This window comes from Drosophila miranda (assembly GCF_003369915.1).
Source record: "Drosophila miranda strain MSH22 chromosome Y unlocalized genomic scaffold, D.miranda_PacBio2.1 Contig_Y1_pilon, whole genome shotgun sequence".
In the NCBI taxonomy this organism is placed as follows: Eukaryota; Metazoa; Arthropoda; class Insecta; order Diptera; family Drosophilidae; genus Drosophila; species Drosophila miranda.
In genome coordinates this window covers 53,295,138-53,308,513 of record NW_022881603.1, presented here as the reverse complement: position 1 = coordinate 53,308,513, position 13,376 = coordinate 53,295,138, and the positions used below count along the sequence as shown (strand labels likewise).

At 49.1% G+C, this 13,376-nt stretch overlaps 4 protein-coding genes, 1 long non-coding RNA gene and 2 pseudogenes across 5 annotated transcripts; 3 read left to right on the top strand and 4 right to left on the bottom strand.

Annotated features, from left to right (window-relative positions):
• Positions 1–751: 751 nt before the first annotated feature.
• LOC117189334 lies at positions 752–1,342 on the bottom strand. Its single transcript, XM_033394478.1, has 2 exons — positions 1,221–1,342; positions 752–1,136 (listed from the first exon to the last, which is right to left on the bottom strand). Exons 1-2 carry the CDS (start codon positions 1,268–1,270, stop codon positions 785–787), a joined length of 402 nt encoding a protein of 133 aa, XP_033250369.1. The 5' UTR covers positions 1,271–1,342; the 3' UTR covers positions 752–784.
• Positions 1,343–1,452: 110 nt separating this feature from the next.
• Positions 1,453–1,756, top strand: LOC117189335 (kinesin-like protein Klp61F). The gene is made up of 2 exons (XM_033394479.1): positions 1,453–1,566; positions 1,626–1,756. Exons 1-2 carry the CDS (start codon positions 1,478–1,480, stop codon positions 1,741–1,743), a joined length of 207 nt encoding a protein of 68 aa, XP_033250370.1. The 5' UTR covers positions 1,453–1,477; the 3' UTR covers positions 1,744–1,756.
• A 15-nt stretch (positions 1,757–1,771) lies between these two features.
• Positions 1,772–3,817, bottom strand: LOC117191731 (annotated as a pseudogene).
• A 2,283-nt stretch (positions 3,818–6,100) lies between these two features.
• LOC117189336 (kinesin-like protein Klp61F) lies at positions 6,101–6,451 on the top strand. The gene is made up of 2 exons (XM_033394480.1): positions 6,101–6,261; positions 6,321–6,451. Exons 1-2 carry the CDS (start codon positions 6,173–6,175, stop codon positions 6,436–6,438), a joined length of 207 nt encoding a protein of 68 aa, XP_033250371.1. The 5' UTR covers positions 6,101–6,172; the 3' UTR covers positions 6,439–6,451.
• Positions 6,452–6,466: 15 nt separating this feature from the next.
• On the bottom strand, positions 6,467–8,512 carry LOC117191730 (annotated as a pseudogene).
• Positions 8,513–9,751: 1,239 nt separating this feature from the next.
• LOC117189340 lies at positions 9,752–10,396 on the top strand. The gene is made up of 3 exons (XR_004473359.1): positions 9,752–9,836; positions 9,889–9,918; positions 9,970–10,396. It is a non-coding gene; the product is annotated as an uncharacterized LOC117189340 (long non-coding RNA).
• A 1,614-nt stretch (positions 10,397–12,010) lies between these two features.
• Positions 12,011–12,618, bottom strand: LOC117189333 (kinesin-like protein Klp61F). The gene is made up of 2 exons (XM_033394477.1): positions 12,437–12,618; positions 12,011–12,377 (listed from the first exon to the last, which is right to left on the bottom strand). The coding sequence occupies exons 1-2, from the start codon at positions 12,523–12,525 to the stop codon at positions 12,050–12,052; spliced, it is 417 nt and encodes a 138-aa protein (XP_033250368.1). The 5' UTR covers positions 12,526–12,618; the 3' UTR covers positions 12,011–12,049.
• Positions 12,619–13,376: the final 758 nt, after the last annotated feature.

Below are 13,376 nucleotides of genomic sequence, written 5' to 3'. Positions count from 1 at the left end.
CAAAGAAAAGGCCAAACGGCCAATCTCCGACGGTGCTAGATCGACACTTTCTCTCCGCCGATCTGCTCGCGACCAAGGGACGGGCCCTCCTTATCTGCCGCGTCGCGCTCGACTACTAAAGTGCCGACGCCAACGCCTCGGGAAGCTAGCCGCTTGGGGGGACCGAGCGCTCCTCAAATGTCTTCTCCCTCTGCTTCCACGCTCGCTTCTCCGATGGCTGAGCGCTTTCCTGACAATCCCAAAGGTTTAAACGGCACTTTGTTAGGCTTGCGGCTGCCGTTGTTTGCTGGCTGGCTTCCTTGGACGATCGAATCCGCACTGCTTAACTCGATTTACTAAGCGCCAAGACTACAAATGGGACAACTCTTTATTCTCCTTTAGCCCTTCGCTTCTCTTCCCGCAGCACTTACCCCAACCGGACTCAGCGCTATACGGCTTCTGACGACTGAAAGCCCACTCGCCTTCAACCAAGAATCTCGCAGTCGAATCTTGGATTTAGATATTTAGATTCCCTAGAGTTTTTCTCTTCACTAAATTTTTGGATTTTCCTTTTCGTCGGACCGATACGCAACCGACTCAATGGACTTTCACGAGGGAATAGCCGATAGGGACGCCAACGTTCTGGCGGCAAATCCTCTAACAGGTCCCTGGATGCATTTTCAACAGAGATAGCCTGACGTTTTCACCTGTTACCGTCTTTTTGGTTTTCCCTTGACCTGTCGTTCGGCTGCCACTCTGAGCACTAGATGGCGCCACAAAAACTCAGCATTCCCTGCTACAAGCGCTACACCCCGTAGATGTTGTGCCGCTGCTGGCGAGGCTGTGCCGCAATCTGCTGCTGGCGGCGATTGCGTCCTCCACTGCTGCGGTGGCCAAACTCCCTATCATCGTAGCCGCCGCCGACGCCCCGCCCCATGATGCGCAGCTCCGGATCGGAATGGGCATGCCCCATGGAGGGACCGAACCCGGAGTCATTGCCCGATCGCTGTGTCATCTTCATGGATCGCCGGAACGAGGGTGGCGGCTGGGAGCGGGCATACCGCTGTCCCCTCACCGACCGCTGCCTGGAGCGGGCATTCCTCGGCCGCTTGGCCGTCCGCGTGCACACATAGCAGCAGATGCGCCAGTAGAGAAAACTATGAAAGAGAGAAGTGGTGTGGAGTGGAGTGATTAGCGGCGGAGTCACGCAACTGTGGAGATGTCAGCGCGCAGAGGCTCACCGGAATGACGTGGCCATCACATCCCCAATGTTGGACAGGCAGATGAGCATCAGCGGGATGCCGACGATGGCATAGAAATCGTTGTCACCTTGCCCCAGTCGGATTTTAAGGTCTTTTAAGGCTTTATTTGGCTTTCACAAAGTTGAAAAGAGTAAACGTGTACATTTCCAAGGGCTGGAAACAAAAGTTTCACACCATATTTTGGGTGGCATCATTTTTACGCGCTAAAAAGTGAATTTTGAGTTTTGTGCTGTAAAATGGACACATCGAACAACGTACGCCTGCAACTTCAGCAGCAGCAGGCACGCAAATCGAATCAAAACATTCAGGTCTATGTGCGCGTTAGGTGAGTGCCCCATCTACGGGTAGTAGATCGCCCAATAAGTACGATTTCCATCCCTGCAGGCCGCTGAATGCACGCGAGCGATGCATACGCTCCGCAGAGGTTGTCGATGTGCTCAATCCACGCGAGATCCTCACGCCACACCCTCGACTCGAAGTTGACGAAGAAGTTTACGTTTGATCGGAGCTTCGGCCCCGAGTCCAAGCAATGCGATGTCTATGCGGTGGTGGTGTCGCCCCTGATCGAAGAGGTGCTAAGCGGCTACAATTGCACGGTGTTCGCGTACGGACAGACGGGTACTGAACAGAATAGAACAGAAATAAGGTGAAAACTGGCACAGGGAGAGCTTTTGGTCGTGGCTCACCCAATTCCTGGCTCAGATGCTGCTTGGAGGCCGCCTGCTGCTCCAAATAGAGACTCAGGCTGCCGCCAATCACCTCCAGATTGTCCTGCATGCGATCCTTGAACTGATCGCAGGCACTGCGTATCTTTTCATCGGTGTCCCTTCGCCGTTCGATGGTGCCATGAAGCTGCTCCGTTTCATTGGTGGCCAGATCTGCCACGGTCAGGATTTTGTGCGCCTGCGTCGTGAGCGTCTCCTCCGTTTTCATGTGCGAGGCCACCAGCTGTTTCTTCTCCTTGTAGCGGCGCTTGGTCTTCGTGAGGACCTTCTTTGTCAGCAGTAGACTCCCCTTGGTGTCGGTTAGGTGCTGTTCCGTTTTCTTCAGCTCCTGGGTCTTCTCCACGAGACTCAGGCTCACCTCGTTGAAGGTCTTCTCCTTCGACAGAAGCTCATCTTTGAGGGCCTTCAGCAGCAACATCTCGTTGAGCTCTCGATTCTGCGAGTCCATTTTCATGGTCATCTCCCCATAGGTCTCCTCCGCCAGATAGATGCCATTCTTGTCTCGCGCTGCGAGGAGATCTCGCTTCAGTTTGTCAATCTCCTCGGTGTACTCCTTGAGGACCGTTTTCTTGGTTAGCTTCTGATTGACTTCTGGCTTATTCTGGATATTCTTCGCCCGATGCGCGTACTCCAGCGTGCTGAGTGTCTCGTCAATGTCCTTGTGCCCTGGCGAGATGGTGGCAATGATCGAGGTATTTGTCCGGCCGCCCAGCGACTCCTGCAGCAGACGCGTCAGCTTCGATTCGCGGTACGGGACATGGGGGCCCGATCCACCAGAGCGGTAATCACACGGCCCAGCGTCAGGAGGCTCTGGTTGATTTTGACCGTCTCGCGCACGCGTATCCCCTTCTCGTTGCCCGCCTTGGAGACGTTCTCGCTGCCCGCCAGATCCACCAGATTGAGTTTTCCGATCTTCAGCATATCCTCGCCATCGATGCCGTTCTCACGAATGTGCACCACTATGGAGAAGACGGTGTGGCTGCACGAGGACTGCGCGTTCATCAGGGTGGTCGCGGTCTTGCGTCGCTCCTTGCCCTTCTCCAGGAGCTTGTAGACATCGTCCTTGCTCTGGACAGTGATCTCCTCGAGGCCCTGAATGATCACCGAACCCTTCTTTGTGCTGTCGTCGAAGATGCGTATCTTTGTGGAGTCATCGGTGGAGAGGAGGTCGCACAGCTCCTCGTTGTACAGCTCTAGGTAGGAGATGCACATCGTAATCTCAACTTCCATCATGCGGAGTTCGTCGAAAAGGTGACTCAAGGCACGCGGTATGATGCCCACATCAGAGTCCTACAAAAGGGCCAAAAGCCAAAGACAAAAAGCAGGTAGAGCAGCAATTAACGTTTGAACCGCCTCCCTCGTCCGATTCTAGGAATTAGAAAACTGGTTCCCCTCTACTCACATTTTCCCAAGAGGACTTCAACTCCGCGGTCTCATTCCCCACCATCGTGTGCGTCTTGCCAGTAGCCGTCTGTCCGTACGCGAACACCGTACAATTGTAGCCGCTTAGCACCTCTTCGATCAGGGGCGACACCACCACCGCATAGACATCGCATTGCTTGGACGCGGGGCCGAAGCTCCGATCAAACGTAAACTTCTTCGTCAACTTCGAGTCGAGGGTGTGGCGTGTGAGGATCTCGCGTGGATTGAGCACATCCACAACCTCTGCGGAGCGTATGCATCGCTCGCGTGGATTCAGCGGCCTGCAGGGATGGAAATCGTACTTATTGGGCGATCTACTACCCGTAGATTGGGCACTCACCTAACGCGTACATAGACCTGAATGTTTTGATTCGATTTGCGTGCCTGCTGCTGCTGAAGTTGCAGGCGTACTTTGTTCGATGTGTCCATTTTACAGCACAAAACTCAAAATTCACTTTTTAGCGCGTAAAAATGATGCCACCCAAAATATGGTGTGAAACTTTTGTTTCCAGCACTTGGAAATGTACACGTTTACTCTTTTCAATTTTGTGACAGCTAAATAAAGCCTTAAAAGACCTTAAAATCCGACTGGGGCAAGGTGAAAACGATTTCGATGCCATCGTCGGCATCCCGCTGATGCTCATCTGCCTGTCCAACATTACGGATGTGATTTTTTGATTTGTAAACTTGCTCAGGGCACTTAGTGTGACCCTGAAGCGTTTTTTTTTAAGGTTCTTATTACTAGGTGCAACATATAACATTATTTATGGAAACATTACAATTTTATTAACATTTAGGTATTTTTTTTTTTACTTTACGGTAACATTGATAATAACAGACAGAAAAATACTAGACAGTTATCGATAATTGCTCTTGTAAACAAAAGTTAAGTTAAGATCGGCTTGTGTTTTCTTTTTTCTGACTTAGGCATAAAAATTTTGTGACGCTGCTCCTGGACCCCTCATCCGGTGCGAAACGGAGGCATGGACGACAGGGAGACCTCCAAGCATCGGCAACGCAAGCGCGGCATCGTCTCGTCCCTCCCTTCCTGGCCGAATCCAGCCGATGCCACTCTAAGAAGAACGGCGACGCATATGCTTCTTTCTGTGAATGATATGAAACTCCTGGCTGATTTTAATATTATTTTATTTTCAGGTTTGTGTTTTGTAGGTTTCTTTCTCGCTCTGTTTCTCTCTAACACACAGGTTTCATGGTGGGCTTTGCCAATTGCAAAATATGAGTTCAAGGATCTCAGAACCTATAAGAGCCAGAGCAACCAAATTTGGTATCCACACTCCTGTGATATCGGACCTTGACCGTTTCGTGTCCAAATTTCGCCACACCCCCTTCCGCCCCCGCAAAGGACGAAAATCTGGGGCATCCACAAATCTCAGAGACTATTAAGGCTACAGTAACCAAATTTGGTATCCGCACTTCTGTTAGATCTCACTATAAAACGTATATCTCAGAATTTCGCCCCACCCCCTTCCGCCCCCACAAAGGACGAAAATCTGTTGCATCCACCATATTGCACATTTGAGAAAACTAAAAATCACTAAAAATCACAAACTAAAACGCAGAATCATAGATAATGACCATATCTATCAGATTGCTGAATCTGGACCAGATCAGATAATTTTTATAGCCAAAAGGAACAAATCAATGTGCAGTGGCTACGCAGCGCCCGACGTCACGCTCAGACTGATTTTCTGTCTCTCTCGCACGCACTCTTTGTCGTGTCGTTTAATATTAGCAGCGTCTGCCGGAGGAGAGCCAGGAGGAGACACCGTAGAGTTGCGGTGTCCGCAGCAACTCACAACGTTCCCCCTCGTTTTTTCTATTCTCTTTCTCCCGACTGTTATCTATGTTTCCTTTCCACCTCCTGGGCGAAAGGGAACAGCACAAATTCTTTCCCCCTGGACTTTCACGAGGGAATAGCCGATAGGGACGCCAACGTTCTGGCGGCAAATCCTCTAACAGGTCCCTGGATGCATTTTCAACAGAGATAGCCTGACGTTTTGACCTGTTACCGTCTTTTTGGTTTTCCCTTGACCTGTCGTTCGCCTGCCACTCTGAGCACTAGATGGCGCCACAAAAACTCAGCATTCCCTGCTACAAGCGCTACACCCCGTAGATGTTGTGCCGCTGCTGGCGAGGCTGTGCCGCAATCTGCTGCTGGCGGCGATTGCGTCCTCCACTGCTGCGGTGGCCAAACTCCCTATCATCGTAGCCGCCGCCGACGCCCCGCCCCATGATGCGCAGCTCCGGATCGGAATGGGCATGCCCCATGGAGGGACCGAACCCGGAGTCATTGCCCGATCGCTGTGTCATCTTCATGGATCGCCGGAACGAGGGTGGCGGCTGGGAGCGGGCATACCGCTGTCCCCTCACCGACCGCTGCCTGGAGCGGGCATTCCTCGGCCGCTTGGCCGTCCGCGTGCATACATAGCAGCAGATGCGCCAGTAGAGAAAACTATGAAAGAGAGAAGTGGTGTGGAGTGGAGTCATTAGCGGCGGAGTCACGCAACTGTGGAGATGTCAGCGCGCAGAGGCTCACCGGAATGACGTGGCCATCACATCCCCAATGTTGGAAAGGCAGATGAGCATCAGCGGGATGCCGACGATGGCATAGAAATCGTTGTCACCTTGCCCCAGTCGGATTTTAAGGTCTTTTAAGGCTTTATTTAGCTGTCACAAAGGGCTGGAAACAAAAGTTTCACACCATATTTTGGGTGGCATCATTTTTACGCGCTAAAAAGTGAATTTTGAGTTTTGTGCTGTAATATGGACACATCGAACAACGTACGCCTGCAACTTCAGCAGCAGCAGGCACGCAAATCGAATCAAAACATTCAGGTCTATGTGCGCGTTAGGTGAGTGCCCCATCTACGGGTAGTAGATCGCCCAATAAGTACGATTTCCATCCCTGCAGGCCGCTGAATGCACGCGAGCGATGCATACGCTCCGCAGAGGTTGTCGATGTGCTCAATCCACGCGAGATCCTCACGCCACACCCTCGACTCGAAGTTGACGAAGAAGTTTACGTTTGATCGGAGCTTCGGCCCCGAGTCCAAGCAATGCGATGTCTATGCGGTGGTGGTGTCGCCCCTGATCGAAGAGGTGCTAAGCGGCTACAATTGCACGGTGTTCGCGTACGGACAGACGGGTACTGAACAGAATAGAACAGAAATAAGGTGAAAACTGGCACAGGGAGAGCTTTTGGTCGTGGCTCACCCAATTCCTGGCTCAGAGGCTGCTTGGAGGCCGCCTGCTGCTCCAAATAGAGACTCAGGCTGCCGCCACTCACCTCCAGATTGTCCTGCATGCGATCCTTGAACTGATCGCAGGCACTGCGTATCTTTTCATCGGTGTCCCTTCGCCGTTCGATGGTGCCATGAAGCTGCTCCGTTTCATTGGTGGCCAGATCTGCCACGGTCAGGATTTTGTGCGCCTGCGTCGTGAGCGTCTCCTCCGTTTTCATGTGCGAGGCCACCAGCTGTTTCTTCTCCTTGTAGCGGCGCTTGGTCTTCGTGAGGACCTTCTTTGTCAGCAGTAGACTCCCCTTGGTGTCGGTTAGGTGCTGTTCCTTTTTCTTCAGCTCCTGGGTCTTCTCCACGAGACTCAGGCTCACCTCGTTGAAGGTCTTTTCCTTCGACAGAAGCTCATCTTTGAGGGCCTTCAGCAGCAACATCTCGTTGAGCTCTCGATTCTGCGAGTCCATTTTCATGGTCATCTCCCCGTAGGTCTCCTCCGCCAGATAGATGCCATTCTTGTCTCGCGCTGCGAGGAGATCTCGCTTCAGTTTGTCAATCTCCTCGGTGTACTCCTTGAGGACCGTTTTCTTGGTTAGCTTCTGATTGACTTCTGGCTTATTCTGGATATTCTTCGCCCGATGCGCGTACTCCAGCGTGCTGAGTGTCTCGTCAATGTCCTTGTGCCCTGGCGAGATGGTGGCAATGATCGAGGTCTTTGTCCGGCCGCCCAGCGACTCCTGCAGCAGACGCGTCAGCTTCGATTCGCGGTACGGGACATGGGGGCCCGATCCACCAGAGCGGTAATCACACGGCCCAGCGTCAGGAGGCTCTGGTTGATTTTGACCGTCTCGCGCACGCGTATCCCCTTCTCGTTGCCCGCCTTGGAGACGTTCTCGCTGCCCGCCAGATCCACCAGATTGAGTTTTCCGATCTTCCGCATATCCTCGCCATCGATGCCGTTCTCACGAATGTGCACCACTATGGAGAAGACGGTGTGGCTGCGCGAGGACTGCGCGTTCATCAGGGTGGTCGCGGTCTTGCGTCGCTCCTTGCCCTTCTCCAGGAGCTTGTAGACATCGTCCTTGCTCTGGACAGTGATCTCCTCGAGGCCCTGAATGATCACCGAACCCTTCTTTGTGCTGTCGTCGAAGATGCGTATCTTTGTGGAGTCATCGGTGGAGAGGAGGTCGCACAGCTCCTCGTTGTACAGCTCCAGGTAGGAGATGCGCATCGTAATCTCAACTTCCATCATGCGGAGTTCGTCGAAAAGGTGACTCAAGGCACGCGGTATGATGCCCACATCAGAGTCCTACAAAAGGGCCAAAAGCCAAAGACAAAAAGCAGGTAGAGCAGCAATTAACGTTTGAACCGCCTCCCTCGTCCGATTCTAGGAATTAGAAAACTGGTTCCCCTCTACTCACATCTTCCCAAGAGGACTTCAACTCCGCGGTCTCATTCCCCACCATCGTGTGCGTCTTGCCAGTAGCCGTCTGTCCGTACGCGAACACCGTACAATTGTAGCCGCTTAGCACCTCTTCGATCAGGGGCGACACCACCACCGCATAGACATCGCATTGCTTGGACGCGGGGCCGAAGCTCCGATCAAACGTAAACTTCTTCGTCAACTTCGAGTCGAGGGTGTGGCGTGTGAGGATCTCGCGTGGATTGAGCACATCCACAACCTCTGCGGAGCGTATGCATCGCTCGCGTGCATTCAGCGGCCTGCAGGGATGGAAATCGTACTTATTGGGCGATCTACTACCCGTAGATTGGGCACTCACCTAACGCGTACATAGACCTGAATGTTTTGATTCGATTTGCGTGCCTGCTGCTGCTGAAGTTGCAGGCGTACGTTGTTCGATGTGTCCATTTTACAGCACAAAACTCAAAATTCACTTTTTAGCGCGTAAAAATGATGCCACCCAAAATATGGTGTGAAACTTTTGTTTCCAGCACTTGGAAATGTACACGTTTACTCTTTTCAATTTTGTGACAGCTAAATAAAGCCTTAAAAGACCTTAAAATCCGACTGGGGCAAGGTGAAAACGATTTCGATGCCATCGTCGGCATCCCGCTGATGCTCATCTGCCTGTCCAACATTACGGATGTGATTTTTTGATTTGTAAACTTGCTCAGGGCACTTAGTGTGACCCTGAAGCGTTTTTTTTTAAGGTTCTTATTACTAGGTGCAACATATAACATTATTTATGGAAACATTACAATTTTATTAACATTTAGGTATTTTTTTTTTTACTTTACGGTAACATTGATAATAACAGACAGAAAAATACTAGACAGTTATCGATAATTGCTCTTGTAAACAAAAGTTAAGTTAAGATCGGCTTGTGTTTTCTTTTTTCTGACTTAGGCATAAAAATTTTGTGACGCTGCTCCTGGAACCCTCCTCCGGTGCGAAACGGAGGCATGGACGACAGGGAGACCTCCAAGCATCGGCAACGCAAGCGCGGCATCGTCTCGTCCCTCCCTTCCTGGCCGAATCCAGCCGATGCCACTCTAAGAAGAACGGCGACGCATATGCTTCTTTCTGTGAATGATATGAAACTCCTGGCTGATTTTAATATTATTTTATTTTCAGGTTTGTGTTTTGTAGGTTTGGCGATCAAGTGTCAGGAATCCAGTTAGGTAATTTGTGTTGTTATATTTATTGAATTTTTAACCTTTGTTTTGACTGATTTTAATTATTTTCTATTTACAGGTTCGATTGGTCCATTGGGGGGTTTGCGTTGAGTTTGGTAAGTAAGTCTATTTGTGCTTTTCCTTTGGTTAATTTTAGCTACATTTTATTTGAAGGCTAAATTAATTTATTTAGAGGTTTGTGTTGAATTTGGTAAGTCAGTTTATTTCTGTTTTGGCTGATTTTGATTGTATTTTATTTGCAGGTTTTGATTGGTTTGTTTAGAAGGTAGCGTAGTTAGTGAATTAATTTGTGTTTTGACTGATTATTGAATGTATTCTATTTGCAGGTTCAATTGGTTTATTTGGAGGTTTTCGTTGTGTTTGGTAAGCGAGTCTATTTCTGTTTTGGCTGATTTTGATTGTATTCCATTTGCAGGTATTGATTTGTTTTGTTTGGAAGCTAGCGTGGTAAGTAAATTAATTTGTGTTTTGACTGATTTTAATTGTATTTTATTTGCAGGTTCAATTGGTTTATTTGGAGGTGTGCGTTGAATTTGGTGAACGAGTTTATTTCTGTTTTGGCTAATTTTGATTGTATTTTATTTGCAGGTTTTGATTGGTTTGCTTGGAGGTGATTTGGTAAGCGGTTTAAGTTCTGTTTTGGCTGCTTTTAATAAGTTTTATTTGTAGGCTTATATTTTCTGGATTTGGTGATAATGTGTCCATTTTTGCTGTGCCATTGGACCAAGTCTTAACCATTCGGCTGGAAGACGCCTTCCTCTTCATCCCCTCTGTGGTCTGGCACTATAATTCTTTGTATACCCAATGGTTGGCCCCTGATTCTTTCAAGTATTGTTTCCCTAGTGTATTTCCCTTGAGCATACATTTTTCTGTACACGTTTATTTGTAGTTCGCAGAATCTGTCCGGGTGTTTGTATGGTTTTTTCTTCCGTTCGGCCTCTCTATTGTCCATTTTAGCCTTTTCCAGTCTTTCCTGTTCTTCATTTTCTAACCTCAGCAGAGTAGGAAGTCCTTTCCTCAGGATGGGTACATACTTCTCTACTATAACTTTGCGCTCAGCTTCGGAATAGTATCGAGTCGGATCCAGATCTGGATTTGGTTGTTCTTGACGTTGTCCATTACTACGCGGGAGGATAAACTTCCGGAGTTCCGGGAACAAAAGTTTGTCAAGGATAGTAATGGGTGTGGTGGAGGAAGGGCGGCACGGCACGGCACGGCACACGACAGACACCACAAAAGAACAGGGCAACACAGAAAAACGTCAATGGCGACACGGCAAAGAACAACGAAAATGCGACACGAAACGACACGAAACGGTTATAGCACGTCCGACGATCGCGACCTCTCGAGCGGGTGGACGAGATGAGAGTGGCGGACGAGGTTCATGGTGGAACTCTCACATGTCCACCAACTCTCACACTCTCCCCCCCCCCCCCCCCACTCGGGAGACCCGATCGCCGGTTCCACTTTCACTCACCCCAATATTGAGTGAGATGAAAGTAGTCCGAGGGCAGCAGCACCGATAAGTAGGCAATGGAGAATTGGAATGGCCGTTTGTTATAGTGGCTGTCTGTGTTGTCGTTGGTTAATGGCTAGTGTCTTATGTTCTTTGGCTCTGTGTATTGGCTGCTCTGTTGTTGGGGGATGGGATGGAAAGGGAAGGGGGAAATTTGCCTGCTCCCGTATAACCACCCAAATACTTTCAACTTCCGGATCTTACGATCCGGGCGCGTGACGCTCCGAAGAATCGACCGCATAGCATCATGTGGGCAGTTGAAATGGCTTTGTTGGGGCATTTGGCAGAGTGGCGTAGATTGGCAGTGTTCATTTTGTTCCTGCTCAACCGCATTTGGTCTTTAGTTGCTTTGAAGTGGGTAGGGGGTGGGGAGGAAATGGCTGGGCGTAATTGCCGAATTTGCGACCGATAACACACTGGCATTGAGAAATGCAATTTGAATTTGTATTGGCTTTTTGGTGTGTTATCGGTCAGAGTCTAGTATTTGCGTGGTATTTTTGGTAATACCACGTGTCAAGGGGAGTTATGGGAATGGCAAATAGGTTGGGAAGAAGAGTAAGAAGGTAATAAAACTAATCAGAAAACTACGAAAAATATACAATTAACTACAGAAAAACTACATTAATTTACAAAAACTTATTCCTAATATCACAGGCAAGTAACTAAAACTATGGACAAACTATCTACGGACTTGCAAAAACTACAGAAAACAACAGGATTGACATCTACAACAAATACATTGATGCAGACAAGGTAAAATAAACGATAATTGACATACATTTACAACATATAAACATATTAATTATATTTATTTTATTTCTAACAGGAGGACAAACAACAACGGAGCACCGGCCGGCATAACAAACGCAATGCGAACATTACGCTGTATACCGGCCGGCTCTGTTGTCCCCCTGTGTGTTGTTTATTGGCTGGCCGGACTTGGAGATGGCGTGCATCTTGGGCAAAGGTGTTCATTGACGAGCGGCTCTGGTCCGGCCGCCCACGTTGCATCTGTCAGGTGGAGATGGCGCATCCAATCGAGTGGCACTGGTCCGGCCACCCGAGATGCGATCGTGGAATGGAGTGGCATTGACATCGGTGTGTGATGCCAACGAATCATGATATTGGCCGCATCCAAGTGGCGAACTGGTCCGGCCACCAGGATGCGTTGTCGATTTTGTTGTTGTTGGCCGCATCCGAGTGGCTGCTGGTCCGGCCACCCACGATGTGTTGTCATTGTATTGGCCTGGCCTCCTCGGCCACGTTCGTCGTCGGATTGTAATGGCGTTTTGAGTGGCTGCTGGTCCGGCCACCCAGATGAGGAGGTGTTTGTTTTGGCCTTGGAAGCGTACAATTGTAGCCGCTTAGCACCTCTTCGATCAGGGGCGACACCACCACCGCATAGACATCGCATTGCTTGGACGCGGGGCCGAAGCTCCGATCAAACGTAAACTTCTTCGTCAACTTCGAGTCGAGGGTGTGGCGTGTGAGGATCTCGCGTGGATTGAGCACATCCACAACCTCTGCGGAGCGTATGCATCGCTCGCGTGGATTCAGCGGCCTGCAGGGATGGAAATCGTACTTATTGGGCGATCTACTACCCGTAGATTGGGCACTCACCTAACGCGTACATAGACCTGAATGTTTTGATTCGATTTGCGTGCCTGCTGCTGCTGAAGTTGCAGGCGTACGTTGTTCGATGTGTCCATTTTACAGCACAAAACTCAAAATTCACTTTTTAGCGCGTAAAAATGATGCCACCCAAAATATGGTGTGAAACTTTTGTTTCCGGCACTTGGAAATGTACACGTTTACTCTTTTCAATTTTGTGACAGCTAAATAAAGCCTTAAAAGACCTTAAAATCCGACTGGGGCAAGGTGACAACGATTTCTACGCCATCGTCGGCATCCCGCTGATGCTCATCTGCCTTTCCAACATTGGGGATGTGATTTTTTGATTTGTAAACTTGCTCAGGGCACTTAGTGGGACCCTGAAGCGTTTTTTTTTAATGTTCTTATTACTAGGTGCAACATATAACATTATTTATGGAAACATTACAATTATATTAACATTTAGGTATTTTTTTTTTACTTTACGGTAACATTGATAATAACAGACAGAAAAATACTAGACAGTTATCGATAATTGCTCTTGTAAACAAAAGTTAAGTTAAGATCGGCTTGTGTTTTCTTTTTTCTGACTTAGGCATAACAATTTTGTGACGCTGCTCCTGGACCCCTCATCCGGTGCGAAACGGAGGCATGGACGACAGGGAGACCTCCAAGCATCGGCAACGCAAGCGCGGCATCGTCTCGTTCCTCCCTTCCTGGCCGAATCCAGCCGATGCCACTCTAAGAAGAACGGCGACGCATATGCTTCTTTCTGTGAATGATATGAAACTCCTGGCTGATTTTAATATTATTTTATTTTCAGGTTTGTGTTTTGTAGGTTTGGCGATCAAGTGTCAGGAATCCAGTTAGGTAATTTGTGTTGTTATATTTATTGAATTTTTAACCTTTGTTTTGACTGATTTTAATTATTTTCTATTTACAGGTTCGA